We start from the raw sequence: 19,502 nt of genomic DNA, 5'->3' as shown, positions 1-19,502 counted from the left end.
CATGGCACCAGAAATTGTTATAAATTTACGCCACAACGGATCATAATCCAATTAGAATTTTATTAATTACTGCAAGTAGGATATGAGCAAAAACAGCGCTGGACGGCCGGAGAGGCTCTGCTCCCTCTCTGCTGTCCCGATTCGTCTAAACAGTCTTCTTTTTATTCCGTTCTTTCCATGAAGTCCTGACAGGCTCCTTTGTTTGCAGTTTCCTTCTGTTTACGTAAGCCGTAATTGTGGTTATCTTTATCTTGTATCGTCAGTCCCCAGGTGTTAAGTGTTTGTGATTTTTCTTTATCTTGCAAATGTTGTGTCCGCAGGCTATTTGTGTATCCTCGTTTCATAACCAATACCTTAGTCTGTAAGCAGTCTGTATTTTCTCACACTCCGTTTCCTATCCTCCGTCTGTGGTTTCTCACGAGTCCGTTTCCTAACCTTTATATATATATCTTAATAAACAATACCTCAGTCTGTGGTTTTCCACATCCAGTTAAAAAGATGTCATCAAAATTCAAAGATAAAGTCAAAACACATTATTCAAAACTATGAGAACATATGTACATCTCTAACTATACTAAAAGAAATCTATAAAAGTCTATAAAAATCTATAAAATTCTATAAATTTCAATAAAATTCTATATAGTTCTAAAAATGCTATGAATCCTATTCTTGAAACATTCTGCGGACGTTGGGAAGCTTCTTCCTGAGCCTGGAGGAAACAAATCTCTTCCGGACTGCAGGCAAGGACTTTATGGAAGAACATAAGTACATCTCTAACTATACCAGAAGAATTCTATAAAATTCTATATAGTTCTAAAAATGCTATAAAGCCTAGTCTTGAGACATTTGTTGGATGGTGGGTAGCTTCTTCCTGAGCTTGGAGGAAAGAGAGCTCTTCTGGACTGCAGGCAAGGACTTGGTGGTAAAGGGGACATAGAAGGTGTCCAGAGAAAACTTCTTGGTATCCCTACGACCAGTCAGATCTGCAAAGTGGAGAGACCAAGGGTAACAGAGGCCACAGTGCAAACCTAAAGCATATAAAGCTCCAGATTTCATGGGACAGACTCCTTGGAATCTTCTAAGGAGCTGCAGGGAAGCATGCTGCTGCTGGCAGCCCCTTGAAGCAGGCCCGGGGAAAACCCTGACCTGCTTCCACAGGGCTGCCAGAGGAACAGCCTGGCCTCTGGGCTGCCCTGGGACAGCAGGGAGCCCAGAGCCCTGTGCTTTCCAGGAATGGCTCAGCTGCACATGCAGCCTCCTGCTCCTCTCCCTGCCCCACAGCTGAGCACTTGCAGAGCACAGCTGATTGCAGGGGCACATGCAGGGCACAGCTGTTCCCTGGCAATGTGCACAGGCTCTCTGGGCTGCCACAAGAGCCTTCCTCCCACCAGAGAGCGGCCCAGCTCCCCCCTCACCTTTTTGTGAGGCTGAGCCATGCTCAGTCTTCACATTGTCCTCATTGTTTGGAGTTGCTTCAGGGCTCCCATTTCATGACGATGAAGGGCGATGGAGAGAGCGGGGGTAGATGCACACCCTTCCTTAGTGTTTTGTCATTTTTGGCAGACGTAAATAAAGTCACATCCGGAGGTGTCCAAGTCAGAACTTTGTCATCTTTCCGGAGAACATGAGACCTTCACCAGCCCAAAATGTCAGAGAGGTTTTCCTGCACGCGTGGAGGCTTGCTGGCTGCACACTTCTTCAGCTTGGTGCCCATCACCTCGTAGAGGGCCAAGGCAAGCCTGGTGGCCACCGTGCGGATGCTGGCGCTTCGGACAGGCAGCGCCTTGTTCTCCAGGAAGGACCAGAGCACGGGCAGGGCGTAGCGCTCGACGACTTCAGGGCTCCTGGCATAAACCCACTCCACAAGCACTGCCGGGAGAGAGGCACAGCTTCTTACCCACCAGCCTCCATGCAAACAAGGGTCTACCTCTGCCTTTGCTTCTTGGAAGCCTTTCTGGCTAACATCAGCAAAATAGCACACAGAGCCCCATGATCCAGAAACGGGCAAAGCCGCTGATCATCCTTGAAACTGAACCACCAATACCTCAGGACTAATTTCTCCAAACAGAGCCTTGTCCCTGTGGCAGACTTTGTACTTTTACTAAATTATTTCACAATTTGTTTCTGCATGAACAATGAATGAAATATCAAATTGCCTTTTATTTCCATTTAGAAGTTGTCTAAACCCACACTGAAGATTTGGAAATGCACTGTAAGGAGGCAGTTGAGTGATTTCTAATAAAGGGGGTGATTCCATTTTGTAACTTCCATGTAAAGTGCCAGAAGTCTTATCTGACTCCCCTTTGCTCAGTGGCACACAGCAAAGGGCAGTATTAGAACACACTTCAAAGCCCCAGCCCACCAGAGATGGCAGCTGCTTGACAGCTGCCTTAGAAACATCGGTGACTAGCCGGTGTCTTTGGCAGAATGCTTTTGTGCCTTTCAACACGGAGCTGTTTCAAACCTCAGCATGTCTTAGGGAATTACCCAGACCCCACTGCCATGGAATTTGAGCATCTTCATGTTTTAATGGCAGTTCCCCTCCAAATGTTAGTGGCATTTTTTCTTACAATGTGCACTGAAATAGGGGCATAGAGAAAGAAAAATGCTACACAGGGGACTGAAATGTAATCAGAAGGCAAGTGTTTTCTCACATTGTCTCTGAAATCTGCTCTCTGCTCATTTTCTGGACTGAACTATATCAAAAACAGACAAAAATTTGCTAACAACAGGCTCCTTGCATGGCAGATTTGACTGAGGGGTTAAAACCTGAAATGCTAGGGAGACCAGTCTTATTTTCTGATCAGACAAAAAGTTATCTAGTAGCTACTTATTATTCTGTGGTGGAAGAGACTTCATTTTCTCTATGCTGTTAATCCACCAGCAGTCATCAACACTGAAACAGCTCCTGAAAGTACCCAAAACCAATCCTGCTAAGCAGGAAACGGGTAATGGTCCACATTTCAAAATGAGACTTCATTTGAGTTGAAATGCAAATAAAGTCATTGGTCACGACAGAACTTCAGAAAGAGCTATCTGTTCCCACTAAACCTGAGTGAGGACATTTGCACTTTCTAAAGTAGTCCTCATTTTTGTTCATTCCTTTATTTGAAAAAGAGATCAAAATAACTGCAAAACTATATTCCCTGTTCCTGGGGATCTACTTGATTCAAATGCTCTTTGATGGTGGTTTGAAAGAGCCTTTGACATTCCCAATCGCTGAACATGCCCTGTTCAGATTCATAAGGAAGACACAAAGACTATGAAACCTTCTATTTAAAGATGCTGGCATAATTAGCAGTGCCATTAGCCCCAGTTAAAGCAAGGCTATCAGTCGTCTTCTCTACTGTATGTTGAGATTGTCATTTTTCCAATCCTTGGCTACTGCTGACACAGCAAGCTCCTCTGAGGAATCAATTCTCAGCTGCATTTGTAGCATTGTGGACAGTGCTGACACAGGAAGAGGCTGTTTGCACAGCCTGAAATGCTCAGTGCAGTGCCACTTCCACAGCACAGGCAGGCAGCCTCAGCACTCTGCTTCTGCCCCTCTGCCCCCAAAGGCTGCCTTGCACTAAATCCATGCAAGGATAAGTGTGATAGACTCTAACAGAGTATCTGATAGAGTGAGATACACTCTGTGTGGTGAGTTTTGACCTAAGCTGTGACCCCAAGGCTCCGCATGCTTCAGCCTCAAAACTTTCCAAGAGCAAAACAAGAATTCTGTGAGAACAAAACAAACTGATCCCCTGAAACAGCATTTTTCACCATTTTTCCTAAAGGCTCACAGATGTCCCTGAGGCTCCAAGAGAGGAGCCAGCTGGGCTATTTTTAGCCCCTTCCTATCCTGGAGGTGGGTTCTGAGATGTCCCCGTGAGAGCTCAGCCCCCAGGCCCAGCGCCGCCCCCATCTCAGATGCTGCACAGCTCTGCAGCAGCCAGGGAAACCTGCCAGAGACACCTGCCCTGGGTATTGGGCAGGAGGGACAAGCTCAGCACCTCCTGCTGTGGCGGAGCTACTCTACTGTCCATTCCCAGGCATTCCCTGTAAATAATCCCCTAGAGGACCTCTTGGCTTAGAAGGGGAGGCCATACCTGTGATACACTCCGTGACAGCCAGCAGAGCTTCGCCATTCAGTTGGCTCCATTGGTTGCTGAGCTCTTTCATCAGTGATACTTTATCTACAAGTGAAACACACGTTTCTGCTTACTCTTCTGAGGTCATAGCAGAAAGGACAGTGGGGAGGGAAAGGGCAGGGGCAATCCCATTTTATAAAAGAAAGTCATATTCTGCTGATTTTTGAATCCTTTTCTTCTTTCCTGCCAGCCTACTTGGCAGGGTTAAAAGTTCCAAAAGAAAAGCTCTCCTTTCACATTTGAAAATCCAAAGTTGTCTTCTGTACCAGGAGCTAAGTTAACACATTTCACATCAGGCACCTCAAGAGTTCAGTTTCATGTAAGCACTGAAAAGGTTTTGCATCCCACAGTAAAAAGGAAGAACTCCATCCTTGGGACACAGAAAGGCACTGAGTCAGGCAGTTCATGAATTCACAGAGCAGCTGAGGTGGAGAAGGTGGAAACACCCCTTGAAGACCTGCCTCCTCACCACTCAATTTTTCAGGCATTTTCAGAGCTGACAACAATCTGTGTGGCAAAGGAATTTAGAGCAGCCCTTGTCTATGTAGGTGTTTGCTAGAGCCACCTTGCCCCATGCAAAACAACATGTGGAACAAGGCATGATTGACAGCTGGATTTAGACCAGTTTGTTCGAAGGAAATGAACTTGGTGAATCCTAAGTTCCCCTTTGAAAAAAGAAGACAAAGAAGAAAGGTGGAAAATAGGCAGCTAATGCCTATCATGTAGAGCCTTCCAGGTGGCTGCTCTGCAGAAGCTCTGATGGGCTGGTGTCCCTTCATGCCAACAGCAAAGCTGTTCATTTGGGAAGTCAGATGGGGCCCAAGCAAACTTTGCCTCTGAATTGTAGCAAAGCTGTAGTCCAGGACTTTGTCTTCAGATCAGCAGCACAGAGCCAAGGGCTCCTGGGACTTTTGGGAATTGCTGATCACATTCAAGCCTGTTGGAGGACTGGTTCCTAAGGACTGCACCTCCAAAGCTTCTGTGGGTGTCTGCGAGAGCCTTCCACAGACAACAGCAGCTGTCAAGGCACTCAGCGTTCTCTTGTGTCGCAGAGACAGAGACGCAGTTGAGGAGAGTCCATGCTGGGGCTCAGCCTCACCTAAATGAGCAATGGATCCTTCCAGCGCTCTCACAGCTGCGGCATGAATCCCGGGATCCTTTGAGTTTAGATTCTTTGTTATTCCTTCCACCAAACGGATGATCACGGGGCTCAGGGCATCTTCCAGGAGGCCTATGATTTCTGCCAGCACGTCCAGCGCCTTCTGCCTCACTCTCTTATGCGTGTCACATAGTCTCAGGTCAAAATAATCAAAAATCTGTGAAGAGAACAAATAACATGAGAACTTGATTAAAATGACCTTGTTTGAAGAGGGGGTGTGGAAATGAGCACTCAGCAATGTCAAAGGTGAAAGTGATCCTTTCTGTCAGGTCAGCCCTTGCATGCACAATTGCAATGTTTTCCTGTGGGCCTCTCGCTGGAATGGTTCTGCAACCTCATGCTGGTTGAAAGATTTTCATCTGTTTTAAAGAGGTTTAGTTGGGGACAGGAGAGTTCCTATGATGTTTCTCCCCAGCTATAAATCATTCAATCAATTCCCTTTATTAACTGATAAGACTACCTTTGCTTTACAAGAGTGGAAGCTGATATTTACAATGCCCGGGTTTCTATACAGTTGCCTCAAGTACTGAGGGCAATTATGATTCTGCCAAAACTATGGCTGGAGGAGATCTAGGTTTTATTTTGTTTGTCTCAGAACCTGTGTCTGGAGATGGGCAGGGCTCTGATCAACTCTTCCAGGACTCAGACCATTTCTCTAACTAACAGGTAGACTTCTAAAATGCAATGTGCTGTACAGCTCTCATTAGAGCAGGCTCAGTCCCTTGAAAGCCCATTATCAGGCACCAGTTTCTGGAAGAAGGGGAAAAAGCATCTACTGGGAGGAGAAAGGATAGCTCTGTCCTTAACTGTTTTCCTCCTTTTCCAAAGAGAAAAAAAAAAAGCCCCCCTGTGGGAACTCAAAATGTCTCTCAGACATTTTTAGAGGTTCCAGGCCTTGGTCAGAAGCATTCTAGACCCTGGCAGACAGCTGAAAAACAACTGTGATTTTGAGTTTGAGCCATGGAATGAATTACCAACTTTGGAGGTGGAACAAGCAATCACAAAAGGTTAGATAGTATAGTATAAGTAGTCACAAAGTAGAGGGGAAATTTTTTAGTATTGTACAGGGGGGTTTTAGCACATGTACAGGGGGGTTTTCACTTTGTACATGGGGGTCAGAAGTTCTAAGATGGAGGAAAGTGGGCTGAACCCATCCTTCTTCCTTCTTCTTCCTTACCTCCATGTTCTTGGTGATGTTGGCACTCATAGATTGGTTTAGAGTAGAAAAACACTTAGCAACGTAGGTAGTAGGTATTGGGGAATAATTGTAAACATGTTATACGTAATATATCTTATAAAAGATAGCAGCAACCCTGGGCGGAGAGAGAGACGAAGAAGACAGCAGATAGAGAGGATGCCAGGGTGTGTGTGTGCCTCTACCCAGGCCACTGATCAAATAGCTGCAGTCCAAGAACATAATCTGTTAGATAACTAGCAATAAACTGCCTTGAGACCGAACAGCTAAGCCTGCGGAGTTTTTCTTTGGAAGCACGGGTTGGAGGAGGAATTTCACCACCACATGTGGCCCCAAAACAAGGCTGGGGTTCCCACACCCCCCAAGAAGGGTGAGCACCATCTTTACCTAGAGGAATAGGGACAAGGATGGAAATGAGTAGCCAGAGCTGTGCCTGTGCCAGACAAGATGGAGTTTCCAGAAGTATCCTTTAAAAACATTTAGTTGAAACCAACCCAGCCTGAAACATCTCTTCCCCACTCAAACCCATTTTTTGTCCAGAGAATAAGTGCCATTATTGCTTTCAATGGCTGGATTCCCTTCACATAACCCAACTGGCAGTAGGAGACAGCAGCAGTTAAACCAGCAGGAAATTCTGTCATCATCTGATCAACAGCATCAATATAGAAAGCTGCCAGACAAATACAGCTGGACTGAAAAAACTTGTCCTGAAGCCTGGACCTGAATTCAATTTCTCTGGGTAAGAGGGACCAGCCTGTCCCGAAGAGCCAGGATGTCCTGCCAAGACACACTGAATTAACTTTACTTCCCCAGGCCTGGGAAAGGAGCTGATGGAATGGAACAATGAAGATACCCTACATACTTGGACAATGTTAGTGGAGATGAGCTGGGGTTTGGTTTTGGACAGGTCTAGGAGGAGTGCCACTCCTTCCATCCGTGTCTGAAACTCCTTGGCTTCCAGGAGAAGGTAAAGCTTCTGGAGCGGCTTCATCTCTTCCACAGCTGGAGGTAACGTGACCTGGGCTTTTGCACGGTGTAGGAGGCGTCCATCAGAGGTAGACTCCACCCTGGAAAATAAAACCAAATTAGGACCTGTTGGTAATAATAGCTTCAGTTAATTGTGACCAAAACATCTTGAGGAGCTTTCCTAGTGATGTCATTTCAAGCTAGAATATCATGAGGCTCTGAAGAACAACGTGAGCCTCACGCCAGTCATTACAGGAGACAATCTGCAAGTAACATTCTCACACTGCTCACTCAGAAACACCAAGGATGAGCTGCATCTGATCTATCTTCAGATGACTTCCAAGGCGAACTGCTCACATTGCTTTGTGGGGAAAGATAGACGCTACTTCCAAGTTTAAATGCCTCCTCATATGGGAGGTGTGTGTCTTATAATAAGGAAACACATCATTCTGGAGAAGTGTCTCTACACCAGGCATGACAATCTGGAAAAGTAGCTCAGATGCATTTGAACAGATGAACAGGGGCGTATCTGAAGGGTCCAGAAAAGCAGTAACAGAGATAAAAACAGAAGCCAGACATGCCAGAACTACGCTCACATTTTGTTTGCTTCCCTAGAGACCAGATCCACAGCTTAACAAACCCACTGGGAACAATTCTCCTGGATCAACCTGTCTCTTCCATGAGCATGGGCAGATGCAAGCCATGCTACTGAGACATGTGGTCACTTTCCTGCCACCGCTGAGCGGGACAGCTCTAAATAAATCCCCTCTGTTATCAGAGGAGAACAGGCACAAGCAGCTCTGCCACTAGCATGAAGAGACAGCAAGAACCAAATTCCTGTCTTAAACGCTGATTGCAGCACAGGGGGAAATAAACCAAACATGCTGTCCATCAAGTAAACTATATGAAGGACAGGAATATCAAGACAAAAAGTCCACATTGAGGCACCTGTTGGCCAAAGTTGCTCAGGAATTCCCTTACTACTACTACTGCTACTACTACTCAAACGTCATACTGTTTGAGGGTAAAAAAGCCATGAATCAGCCAGGCCAAACCACATGGATGAGAACTGTATCTTTGGGGAATGGCATCTTGTTTCAAGACTGGGACTTCTCATTAAAACACCCATCTACAAAAAGACAAAAGACTACACTGGGATTTAAAAAGAACACCCTGGTTGCATTTCCTTGTCCCAAGTCAGGCAGCAGAAACCTGGCCCTCTTCGAGCCTCCACAACACTGCCCTTGCCACTGCACTGGATGGTCTGAGCTGTTACCAATGGGTGTCTTTTGTTGCCCAGTTTTTGTGGAAGCCTTCCAGAGAAGTTGTGTTCAGCATAATGCAGAAGTGGACAATTTTTATCCTAGAGCATTTGTAGGGAAAGGAAAGAATCTCTGGCACTGGTCATCTCCAGCAGAAAGATTTTCCTGAGGAAGAGGCATGTAAAGCACATGTCATGTGCTTTGTCACATCTAACAAAAGTGCTCCCATCTGACAAAAGTACCGATTGCTAGAAGGCGATGTGGCCTGGGGCTTCTTTGAGCCGTCGCTCCTCTTCTTCACCAGGTTCTTCACAGATGGGCGTTCAGCCTTCTGGTTTTCCATCCCCTACAAAGACATCAAGAAACTCCATGAATCTTTAGAATTCAAAATAGGGAATTCCTGGATTAAAACACAAGTTAGAACCAGGACCACTGCTACCAAGGCTTAAGGAAACATTTCCTAACTTACAGAAATAAATGGAGCAGAGATTCAGTGATGCCAACTCTTTGTTTACAATAGCCCAAGGCAGGTTATGGGTGCTGTCATACGGCAGTGAGCAGCAGTCTAAAATCCTAAATTCATTATTCTTGAGCATAAATGGGAATAATGCAAACTGGTAGGCAATGAGTGTTCTCAATGGAAGCAGCAGATTTGGACTCCTTGGGGGTTGGCCCACTATTTGGTTCAACACTTACTCTCCCTGCTCCTGCACAAAGTCACACTCCCTTCTATAATGTAGATAAAAAGAAGAAAATCCCCCCCAAACAAACAAACTATTTTCCACTGGATGCTGATGGATTCACCAAGCCTCTTCCAGCTCCACAAGGCTTGACAGCAGGGAAGATATTCCCAAAAGACCAACAGTAATTATAGCAATTAGGTTTGACTTGGACATCTTTTGTATATTTGGAAATGTCCTTGGCACCACTACTTCTGGTGTCTTTTGCAAAGACACTGTTATCCTCAGAAGCACTATTCTCACTTAACTGCTTGACTGGGGGCAGAGTAGGGAGAGCCCGTGGGGCCTTGCCCTTGGATGTAAACCCATTTTCTCCTCTTTCCCTTTCCACTTTGTGATATTCAAAGAATTCAAAGCCCCACTTTTTCCCAAATAATATCAGTTCCTCTGTGGTCTGCAGATGAACAGGCTGGGGATTAACAGCTCATTCCAGGAGCAAAATGATGCAGCAGAAGAGGAATGAGGTAAAGACACATCGAGTATGTTTGATCTCATATTAGCAGTGGCAATACTTGCACAAAGGAGACACTGCTTCTGCCAAGCACTTACTTTCTTCTTAATTCTTGCCAGGATATCTTCCAGGTCATGGGTGGAAAGAGATTGTTCCAAAAACTTCTTAAATTTTGGATTATTCAGCAGCATCTTCACCATCTCCTGTCCATAATGCCTAAGGAAGGAAGGAAGACAGGAAATGAAAAGTGAACAAAGGAAGAGTGTTAACAGAAGCAGCTGATACCTTAAACTGATCAGGTGCAATCCTTGCAAGAGAAGGCATTACCTACTCAGCAAAGAGGGAGATTTGCTTCACTGGACACTGCACAGTGTTGTCAGCTGAACACAAGGGACAAGAGGAGAATGTGGGGCCACAAAAAAATACCATTTCACTCTGAAACTGTGGGTGTGCTTCTGTGGGATCAAAGGATCCCAGGGAACAGGCAAAACACATCTGCTTTGTTGTCAGAGCCTATTAGCAATGTCCTGCTGCCATTGCACAATAATTTGCCTTTCTTTCACTGGCAGGGAAGCCGGAACAAAACACCTCATGCTTGCTTTGGATTATTCTATACTATATAGAATAATCAGGGGCATGGGCAGATAGTTGCTCTGGTGTCCCTGGCAGCTATTAATGGGAATTTCATCATCAAAGTAAGGGGATTTTGGTGGTTTGGGTTGGTTTTGCCACTAGGAAATGACAGATTTCTTCAAGAAGAAATTTGGAGGTCACTGAGCCACAGATAACAGCATTCTACAAACCTGCAGAAGTAGTTTAGAAAGACTGAATACATAGGCTAAAGACCTCTGAAATATTTCTAGGGAAGTCTTAGGTTAATGTGAAATAGATGTTTAGGATCCTTCAGTGATGAAGCCAACACTTTGCCTTTATCGTGTGCACCTAAGGCCAGTCAAAACTTTTTGACTGGCTAATCAGAGCTCTTTTGATCTCAGTAAAGAATCCTTCAAGTCACAGGAAGTTGGCAATGCTCTTTCTTGGTGGCCAAGCTCAGGTTACCCACTACAGTCATTTCCCCAGGCCATCCAGAGCAGTGGTCACAGCACCAAGGCTGACAGAGATCAAGAAGTGTTTGGACAATACTCTCAGGCACATGGAGTAACTCTTGGGGTGTCCTGCACACAACCAGGAGCTGGACTTGATGACCCCGATGGGTCCTTTCAAACTCAGCATATTCCATGATTCTGTGACCCTTATCCACACTGTGAGGTAACTTAATGTAACCTTTAGTTTCCACTCCTTTGTAGTTTTACCCTTTATAGCCAGACACAAAACCATGTTCCCGTTTTGGGAGGTGAAATGAAGATCATTACCTTGTGTCCTGGTGACAGTCCTGAGCAAGTGTCCCTGCCACGTGTGCCAGTGTCTCAGCCCTGGGTGTGCCTGCCAGCTTCGTGACTCCAATTCTCTGCACCAAGGACAGGAGGAGCTCGGCCGCGCACTTCCGCACCTGGACGTAGCGGCTCCTGGGAAGAAGAGAGCAAACCCTGGGCACAGGGAGAAGGAACAAGAGCAGCACAGGCCTTGGCCAGAGCCTGCTCCCTGTCCTTGCTGGGGGAAGGAGGCCTGGGCTCTCCCTGCAACTTCAGACACCTGTAGAAGGTTCTGTCCTCAGATAAACACAACGTTAGCAGGGAAAACACGCTGTGGGGCGGGAAGTTGCCGATATCCAGCAATGCAGCCTCTGTCTTTTATAAAGATTGGCAAGGGATACATCTGAGTGTTTTGACCCTATTCCAAAGCTGAGGAAAGGGTGGCAGGCATTTTGGCCAGGTTGTCCTGATCTAGAGACTGTCTCTTGGGAACTGTCAGGCCCAGCACCAACACTTAAGGCAGCATTTTCTTCAGCTGTCCCGTTGCACTCAGCCTGTGAAGGTGCCTGTCAAGTGATTCATCATCTCAAGGCTAAGCTGAAATATCAGTTTGAATGGAAAGTAGAGCTCTCAGGCCAGGACAGTCATACAAGCCTCCTTTTGGCAGGAGCTGCACCTGCTGTGCAGGCAGTGCCACACCCAGCACATTCTGCCCCATGTGCTGCACGCCCCAGCAAGTACCCTCCGTATTTCTCACGTTAATTGAATCATGAGGATACGTGGTTTTTCCCAGCACTGCAAAATACCCAACAGCGCTCACAGCGGTAATTGCAAATGTTTTCCCTCTTCCCAAAAAAGCACAAGGCTTTCTCCTTGGCCTTTGCAGGCACTTTCATTTCCCCAGTGGTCACCAGGTCTAGGAAAAGCTGACAGACTGGGAGAACTCCAGGAAGCAGCAGGAAGCTGAGTCAGAGGAACTTTAGACTGGATATTAGGAAAAGGTTTTTCACCCAGAGGGTGGTTGGGCACTGGAACAGGCTCCCCAGGGCAGTGGTCACAGCATCAAGCCTGACAGAGTCCAAGAAGCATTTGGACAACAATCTCAGGCACTTGGTGTGAGCCTTGGGCCCTTCTGTGCAAGGCCAGGAGCTGGACTCAATGGTCCTGATGGGCCCCTTCCAACTGCCCCTATTCTACAGATCTGTGATTCTGAGAACTAAGAGGCTGCAGCAGGGCAGAAATAGGTGACAAGAGGAAAGAAATGAGGTTGAAAGAGAATCAAGTCCCTGAGTTCACAGAAGACCCAGGATACAGGACCCTTCCCTGCGACCATTCCCATTCTCTCTCTCTCACCCCTTCCCCCACCCACACAGGAGAAGGTGAAGAATATCACTCAAAGAAGAAGAACCTACTTGGCTCCCTTGTCCATGAGAACAGTCATTGCTCGTGCAGGAGTCACCTTCTCTACCATGATGGCCAGGGCCTGACAGGCTGCCTTCTGAACAAACTCTGGGGAGTTCCACACCATGTGGAGAAGGACCGGAGCAACCTCATCCACCTCGGAATCCATGTCCTTCCTCAAGAGTGCAAACAGCTCTCCCAGAGTGACGATTGCAGAGCAAGACAGCTTTGACCGCAGGCTGGTCACCTGGGGAAGTCATGAGGGGAAACATAAGAATCACCTTGAAAAGAAAACCAGTTGCCTTAGACAAAACTCCCGGGAAATCACAACACCTCCCACTGTGTCCAGAGGAGCAAAAAAGCACAGTAAGAGCAGAAGAGCCCAAGCACAGAAAGGTACCTCCTCTGGCACCAATTTCTGCCCTCAGACCTGCTTACTACAGGCCTAAAAAATATATTTCACTAAAGTGTGCTACTTGACCCTTCTGTAATAGCAACTGCTTTGATTTTAGGGCCTTTTGTTTGAAAAAGAAGCAATTAACGCAAGGGCTGCTTTCAAACCATAAAGGCACAAGTCATAAAGATAAAAGACTCAGGTGCTCCTGTTCAAAAAAGCAACAGCTGTAGTTGAAGCACTCAGACAGGAAACACAAAACACAGGCTCAGGTCTACAGACTAATTTGCAGTGTTGAATTACAGCTTGGGCAGAGAAGGCACACCCTGAGCACACATGGAGATGAGCGAGCACACAGCTACTCTACACACTGTGTATGAAGTGTGGGGGACAATTCAGAACAATGTTCTCACCTCGCTGGTAACTGCCAAGCAAATCTCACGAAGTCGACAAAGCAGGACTTCTGAATGGGACTCAGCCAGCTGTTTGATGATGCAGAGTCCCTTCTCCTTCATCTCCCTGAAAGGCAAGTACCAAAAAGATGGATTTTTCTCTAGCCAAGAGCTAGGCAGCACCCTCTGAAATGACCAGGCTGGCAGCTCAGTCAAACCATGGGAGGTGCTTTTCATAGCGTAGTTAATGAAATCATAGACTCAGGATGCTGTGGCTGTCAAAAGCATACAAAACTCCAAGAGGCAAACAGGGGGGTGTCAGAGTCTTCATTTGTGGCCTTTCTGAAAACCTCTGGCACACCAAGTCTCTCTGTCACTACTTCCTAGAAGTTGTGAGGCCAGGCCATGCTGCTGTTTCTTGTCACGTCCCTGTACCTGTCCCTGAGACACAGTCCCATGGGGCTGTTCCTGGGACATTTTCCTTCTTTGTCAGCCCCAGCAGGCAGTTCAGCAGGGAGAGTCTGCGCTGCCACTCTGGAGCCAAGTTTCCACTCTATAGTCTCGGCCTGTGTGTCACCTACTCCACTGCACTGCACACTTTCCCCCAAAAAGCATCAGAGTGTCCCAGAACGGTTCCACCCCTGGGCAAGAACTGTTGAAACCCTGGCTTTTCCCAAAACACTCCTACCTAAAACAACCCCCACAACAGCAACATGTTATTTAAGAGGTGCAAACAACTCTATCTCTCAGCACTTGCTTTGCGCAGGCTCTCAGGTACAGGAAGGTCTGAGGGCTGCAGCACAGGGCTGGTGACCGATCCCACGGGCACCCCTGGGTGTCCTCCAGACCCCCACACCTGCAGGAGCTCTCTGCACCTCACAGGGCACCAAAGAGAAAGGGGAAGAGGAAGCAGAAGAGAAAAGGCAAAGCAAAGGCGACTGCACAAGGAGGCAGATTTTTCATGCTTATCCCAGTGGGAATGGAGGCCTTATCCCCCTGTGTGAATGAAGCATCCAGCAGAGAGTGGATGCTAACCCAGACATCACAAAGAGAACCAGTATCACCTGGCATTTGTAGAGTTATCACCTCTGGGCCTCCTTCTGTCTGTGTAAAATGTTGGGACACATTGTGAGTATTGACAAAACATCTCAGGCCCATATGAAGCAGTGAGAAGGAAAAGTTGAATTCCAAAAATGCAAGGCTCCTAGAGGATTTTCTTTCTTTTTCCTTCTCTTCTGCCATGAGCTCTTCAGAAGTAATGACAGACTGAGGGACTTGAAAGCACAACTCAGTCGGTTTCTCAGAAAGAGGAACTCCCTGAAGCTGCTTCTGGGACTGCCATGCAGGAGGTCACAGGGAGACCCTGTCACCTGCCATTGCTGGCAGCAGTGGGAGCAGAGAGGAATCTTACTCAGTCCCACTGGCCTAGTGGCCCAAGGCACCCAAACCTGCACTCCAAACTGCTGCCATCCTGCTTCTCCCTTCAGCCAGCAAATCATGTCGTTCCAGGGCCTTCTCTCTCCCCTCAAGATTTCCTTTGCAGCCCCGTGGAGCAGCAGGCAAAGCGAGGAAGCAGCACGGACCTGCTGCAGCTGGAGCACTGCTGCAGAGCAAGGCTGAGAAAAGGCTGCTCTCAAATCTTGATCCTCTCAGTGCTCTGCAGTGGTTTCACCAGTGCCCTTCGGCCCTCTGGGCTCTCGGGGCTCAGAGGCAGCAGCAAGACTCACTTCTAACCAACCTTAATGCTAAGAGGGACGCAGCGTGAACGGGGCCTTTCTTACCAGTCGTCGCTGCCGAGCGAGGACAGTGCCTCCTGCAAGGACTGCTGTGGGTCTGCAGAGGCCGTGTCCTTCTGCCCAGTCCCACGGCGCGGCTGCTCTCGGCGCTGGGCACCAGCGGCCGTCTGCGAGGTCACTGTAAGGACAGGGTCGGCCATGGGCGCTGCAGCCCCGGGCAGGGCACCCCGCCATGGAGCGGCCTGCAGCCCATCTCCCAGCCAGGGCTCCCTGGGCACACACGGGCACTGGGGCAGAGGCTTCCCTGCTGCCTGGCGCCTTGGGCTCCTTGCTTTCCCCCAGCCTCCCCGGCTGGGCACAGCTCCAGGCTGAACCTGACCATGGCCCCGCAGCGCCAGCTCCCCAGTGCCACAGGGGCCACAGCCAGCGGCAGGTTCCTGCGGCCGCAGAGCTCCCGCTCCCTGCCAGACAGGGCCGGCAGCAGGGCTGGCCAGCCAGGAGGGAGCCCCTCAGGTGCCTCTCTTGTCTCAGCGCCCTGATTTCCCCCAGCCCTGGGGATGGGGCACTCTGCAACTCCCTGAGGAGAAACCTGCAGCTGCCTGGCCACAGCACCGAGCCAAGGCTGAACAGCCCAGCCCTGCTGGGCCCGGCTCAATCCCCACGGAGCAGCTGCCAGGGAACAGCCACACCTGACCCTTCCCACCTGACAGTGCCTCTGCCTCCACTGACCTCAAATATCCTAGACAGCAGCCAGCTGAGTGTACATACATTTAGCCTGCTATTGGGAAGGGAGTAATTTATGGATTTGCTTCTTTCCAAGCATCATGAACCTTTACTCTTTCAGAGGTACACACTTGCTGTATTTCAAAGATGCTGAGGTGAAATTTATTTGTCACCAAATGGATGTGTTTGCATACTGTGCACTGCCTAAGCTTTCTCTTGCAATTTCCAGTCTAGATGGTTGATAAAAAAGCCTTCCAAATGCAAACTGGGGAAAAAAGAATGCGAACACCGATGCAAATTGTTGGCAGACGCACTCTCTTGATAAAAAGCTGCATGCAGAGCCGGACAGCAGCACAGGCAGAGGGCCCAGATGGTGAGTGCACAACTGATCCTGGTGGTTCTCGTAGGTGCACGGTGAACACACCCTGGCAGGCTGCCCTGCAGCTCATCCCTGCAGTCACAGCAGCCTCCTGGCACCAGTTATCCAGATGGGCAAAAGGCAGAGCTTAGGCCTTTACCCCGATTTCATTCAGCTCAACTTTCCAATGGATTTCTAGAACCAACTGCTACAGTACTACCAAGCTGGAGTAACTCCAAAGTAGATTTGATGTTCAATCTCAGGACAGGCTATGGACCCGAGGTGCCAGCTGTTCTGCCTGAGGCAGGAGGCAGTTTGTGCTCCTTGTGCAAGGAAAAACCCGTGCAGGGAAAAAGCTGCCAGGGAGCAGGCTTACCTGTGGAGTTGCGTGGGAAGCTGCCATCCCCATGGATGGTGGACGTACTGGGCAGTAAGGGCACGTTGTCCTTCACAACCTGCTTCTTCAAGTCGCTACCAGGCTGTTTTCTCTGCCCACTAGCAGCTGTGCCATCGACAGGTGGTAGCCTAAAGCCTGCAGGGACCAAAGAGGAGCTTGTAAGTGGAGGGTGCTGGGCAGGGTGACAGTCGAAAGTCCAAGGAAACTCGCTGGAGGTGGGTAACATCTCTGTTATCCCAAAGAACTTCAAGTATAACAATGGCACACTAACATGGGACAGTGATCACAGAATCACAGAATATTAGAAGAGTTTGGGTTGGAAGGCACCTTTAAGCACCATCTAGACCAACTCCTATGTACAGGGACATCTTCATCTAGATCAGAGCCCCATGTAAAGTGGCCTTGAACACCTTCAAGGATGAACCAACAACAGCTTCTCTGGGCAAACCCTTCCAGCTTTTCATCCCCTTTAATTTAAAAACAAATTCTCCCTCATATATAATCTAAATCTACCCTCTTCTAGCTTAATAGCAAATTGCAGTGATGCTTGCCCTAAGAAACAAGGAAGAGCCAGTATTGCTTTGCTTTTGTTGTCCTGTTGCAGAGGCTGTCAGGGGAAGTTCCCAAAAGAAAGTGCAGATAACCTTGCATGATGCTCTCGGGCTGAGTGCTGCCTCCTTAGGGCCCTGCTGCCGCCCTCGGGGCAGCGCTCCCAGCCCTGCAGTCAGAGCCCCTGGGCCGGGATTCAGTCGGGAACGCTGCTTGCTCCTGGGGCTACAACAGAAGCAATGGATGGGGCTTCAGCACAGCTCAGCAGTGCCAGCTCCTCAGCAGGGAGCGGCAGGAGGAGGAGCTCTGGTGTTTTAATCAGAAGGAGCTGGACTTTGTTTCTTCCAGGCTGCAGCCTGGTTGAAAAGCATTCTTTTGGACTTGCCTTCCCTGGAGGCTGCTCTCCAGGAGAGTCTGAAGCCCCAGTGTACTTTGCAAGACAGAATTTTCTACTCTGAAAGACTGCAGAGGTGAAGGTGGGAAGCTGATATTCTGGTACTGACTCAGTGAGGCTATGGGCAAGACACTTCATGCATCTGTATTTTTCTTTGGCAAACAGAAATAAATCCTATGCAAGCTTCCGCCCCAATGCAAGCCAAACAGCATCCCAGCCTGATTGCAACACTGTGCAAAGGGCAAGCAAGTGGTCAGAAAGGACCACAAGTGTAGCCAACACTTACTTGCTCCAGCTGCATCCCCAGGCTCAACTGGCTTAAGAGGAAGCTGCAAGGATGCTTGATTTTGTCTCCTTCTCTCCAACTCTTTCTCCAGAAGCTCCATTTTCTTCCGCTCCAAGTTCTTTTGAGCCAACTTGCACAATGCAGGACGGATCTAGGTGCAATGGAAATACAGCACAGACTGTAAGCACAGACACACAAACTAAACACAACATCTCATCAGGAGCACAGAGTCCACAGAGTGCTACAGGCTTCAGTGCAGCTCCACAGATATTCCAATAGTTTCAGAGGAAGGTCTCCCATCCTCACCCTGGCTATTACACACAGTGAGGTGAAACACTTCAGTGCCATAACCTTCTACTGCTGCCACTGCAACCTCTGTCAGGAAGGCCTGCTTGAGGCATGAAAGTCATAGGAGTGCCCCAAGACAGATGAAGAGCTCACATGGCAAGTGAGCAGGCAGTTCAGTTCCCACAGGCCATGGCAGGAGAATAAACACTGTGTGCAATACCCAGCAAGGAGGGGTAATGAGCTGCTGCTTAACACTCATGGCCAGGAATTGCAGCTGTTTCTCACTTCCTGCCTTCGCAAGGATTCAGCTCTGAAGGGATCTGAAGGATTTGGGCTCTGAGACCACGAGACCAAAAGGAGGAGTCATATGAAAACAAGTTGCAGAAACACTGATGTTAATGAGCAGAAAACTTGAGAAGGAGAAGGCTGTGAGATGCAGCCAAAGGTATCCTGGAAAAGTCAAACTCTCCCATTTAATTTTGCAGCCTTGCTTACACTCAACATTAGAACCTTTGCTTCTCTGCTTCTGAGGATGCACTTTGCCCACGTTCACTGATGGTTCTCTGCCATTCAGAACTTCTCTAAAAGAGCTTTTGCACATAAAGAATGCTTCTGGCATGACCTTAGCACCATCTCCAAACCAGTGACCCTTTCTGGCACCACTGGAAATAGCCAAGCAATTGCTCTGTAGCTGTCCAATAGATTCCCAAGATAATCTCCATCCCCATCTCCCAAGGGGTGGAAGATGATAATTTCCAGTGACATTTTTGGCCAAGCACTAAACAGCCACTGGAAATGAAGTCTGCTCATCCCTGTGCTTACCCCTTACCTTTCCAGAGCTGTCCCTCAGGTCACTGTCACTCATTAAAACAGGACTGGTGGGATGATCCATCTCCTTGGCCTGGCTCAGTGGAAGGCCTGGTAATGGAAGCAAAGGTTCATGTAAATCTCTGGCAGACTTCAAGCCCCCAAAAACATAATTGTGGGCAACAGGCAAGTCAGGTTGCAGACTGCAGGGCTTCCATAAAACACAGAGATTGGGATGGAGAGCAGCAAGGTACATATGCCTAGAGTGTGATGGAAGCTTCCAACTTGAAAGCATTGGCTGACCCAGATGCACCAGAGATGGCATTTTGTCTGGCACAATTCCACTTGTCAGGGATCAGGCAAGGCAGGGAGGGAGGACAAGGCAGAAGGCATCTCCTCCCCCAGCCTCAGCCTGCCACTCTGACACAGGCAGAGAGAGCTGGGGAAGAGATTTCCAAAGGACTTTCTGTTCTAGGAGGTTTCCCTATTTCTGCCAGT

General features: G+C 48.2%; 1 protein-coding gene across 1 annotated transcript; it reads right to left on the bottom strand.

Annotated features, from left to right (window-relative positions):
- Positions 1–1,633: 1,633 nt before the first annotated feature.
- Positions 1,634–15,402, bottom strand: LOC146764959 (TOG array regulator of axonemal microtubules protein 2-like). Its single transcript, XM_085563376.1, has 10 exons — positions 15,248–15,402; positions 13,488–13,593; positions 12,692–12,927; positions 11,280–11,432; positions 10,005–10,122; positions 8,958–9,061; positions 7,350–7,554; positions 5,233–5,449; positions 4,092–4,178; positions 1,634–1,869 (listed from the first exon to the last, which is right to left on the bottom strand). The coding sequence occupies exons 1-10, from the start codon at positions 15,400–15,402 to the stop codon at positions 1,634–1,636; spliced, it is 1,617 nt and encodes a 538-aa protein (XP_085419502.1).
- Between the last annotated feature and the right edge of the window lie 4,100 nt (positions 15,403–19,502).

The sequence above is a fragment of the Lonchura striata genome, chromosome 30, assembly GCF_050655825.1.
Source record: "Lonchura striata isolate lonStrDom1 chromosome 30, ASM5065582v1, whole genome shotgun sequence".
Classification (NCBI taxonomy): Eukaryota; Metazoa; Chordata; class Aves; order Passeriformes; family Estrildidae; genus Lonchura; species Lonchura striata.
The sequence above is the reverse complement of the archived record's forward strand: the minus strand, read 5'-3'. Positions and strand labels throughout refer to the sequence as shown.

What these genes read in the sequence shown, in the direction of transcription:
- LOC146764959 (XM_085563376.1), bottom strand. Translation starts at nt 15,402, where the DNA reads ATGGCCGACCCTGTCCTTACAGTGACCTCGCAGACGGCCGCTGGTGCC. An exon ending in TGGCAAGAATTAAGAAGAAA is followed by an intron (nt 9,062 to 10,004) that starts GTAAGTGCTTGG and finishes ATGTCTTTGTAG; the next exon opens with GGGATGGAAAACCAGAAGGC. An exon ending in TCTCCACTAACATTGTCCAA is followed by an intron (nt 5,450 to 7,349) that starts GTATGTAGGGTA and finishes TTCTCTTCACAG; the next exon opens with ATTTTTGATTATTTTGACCT.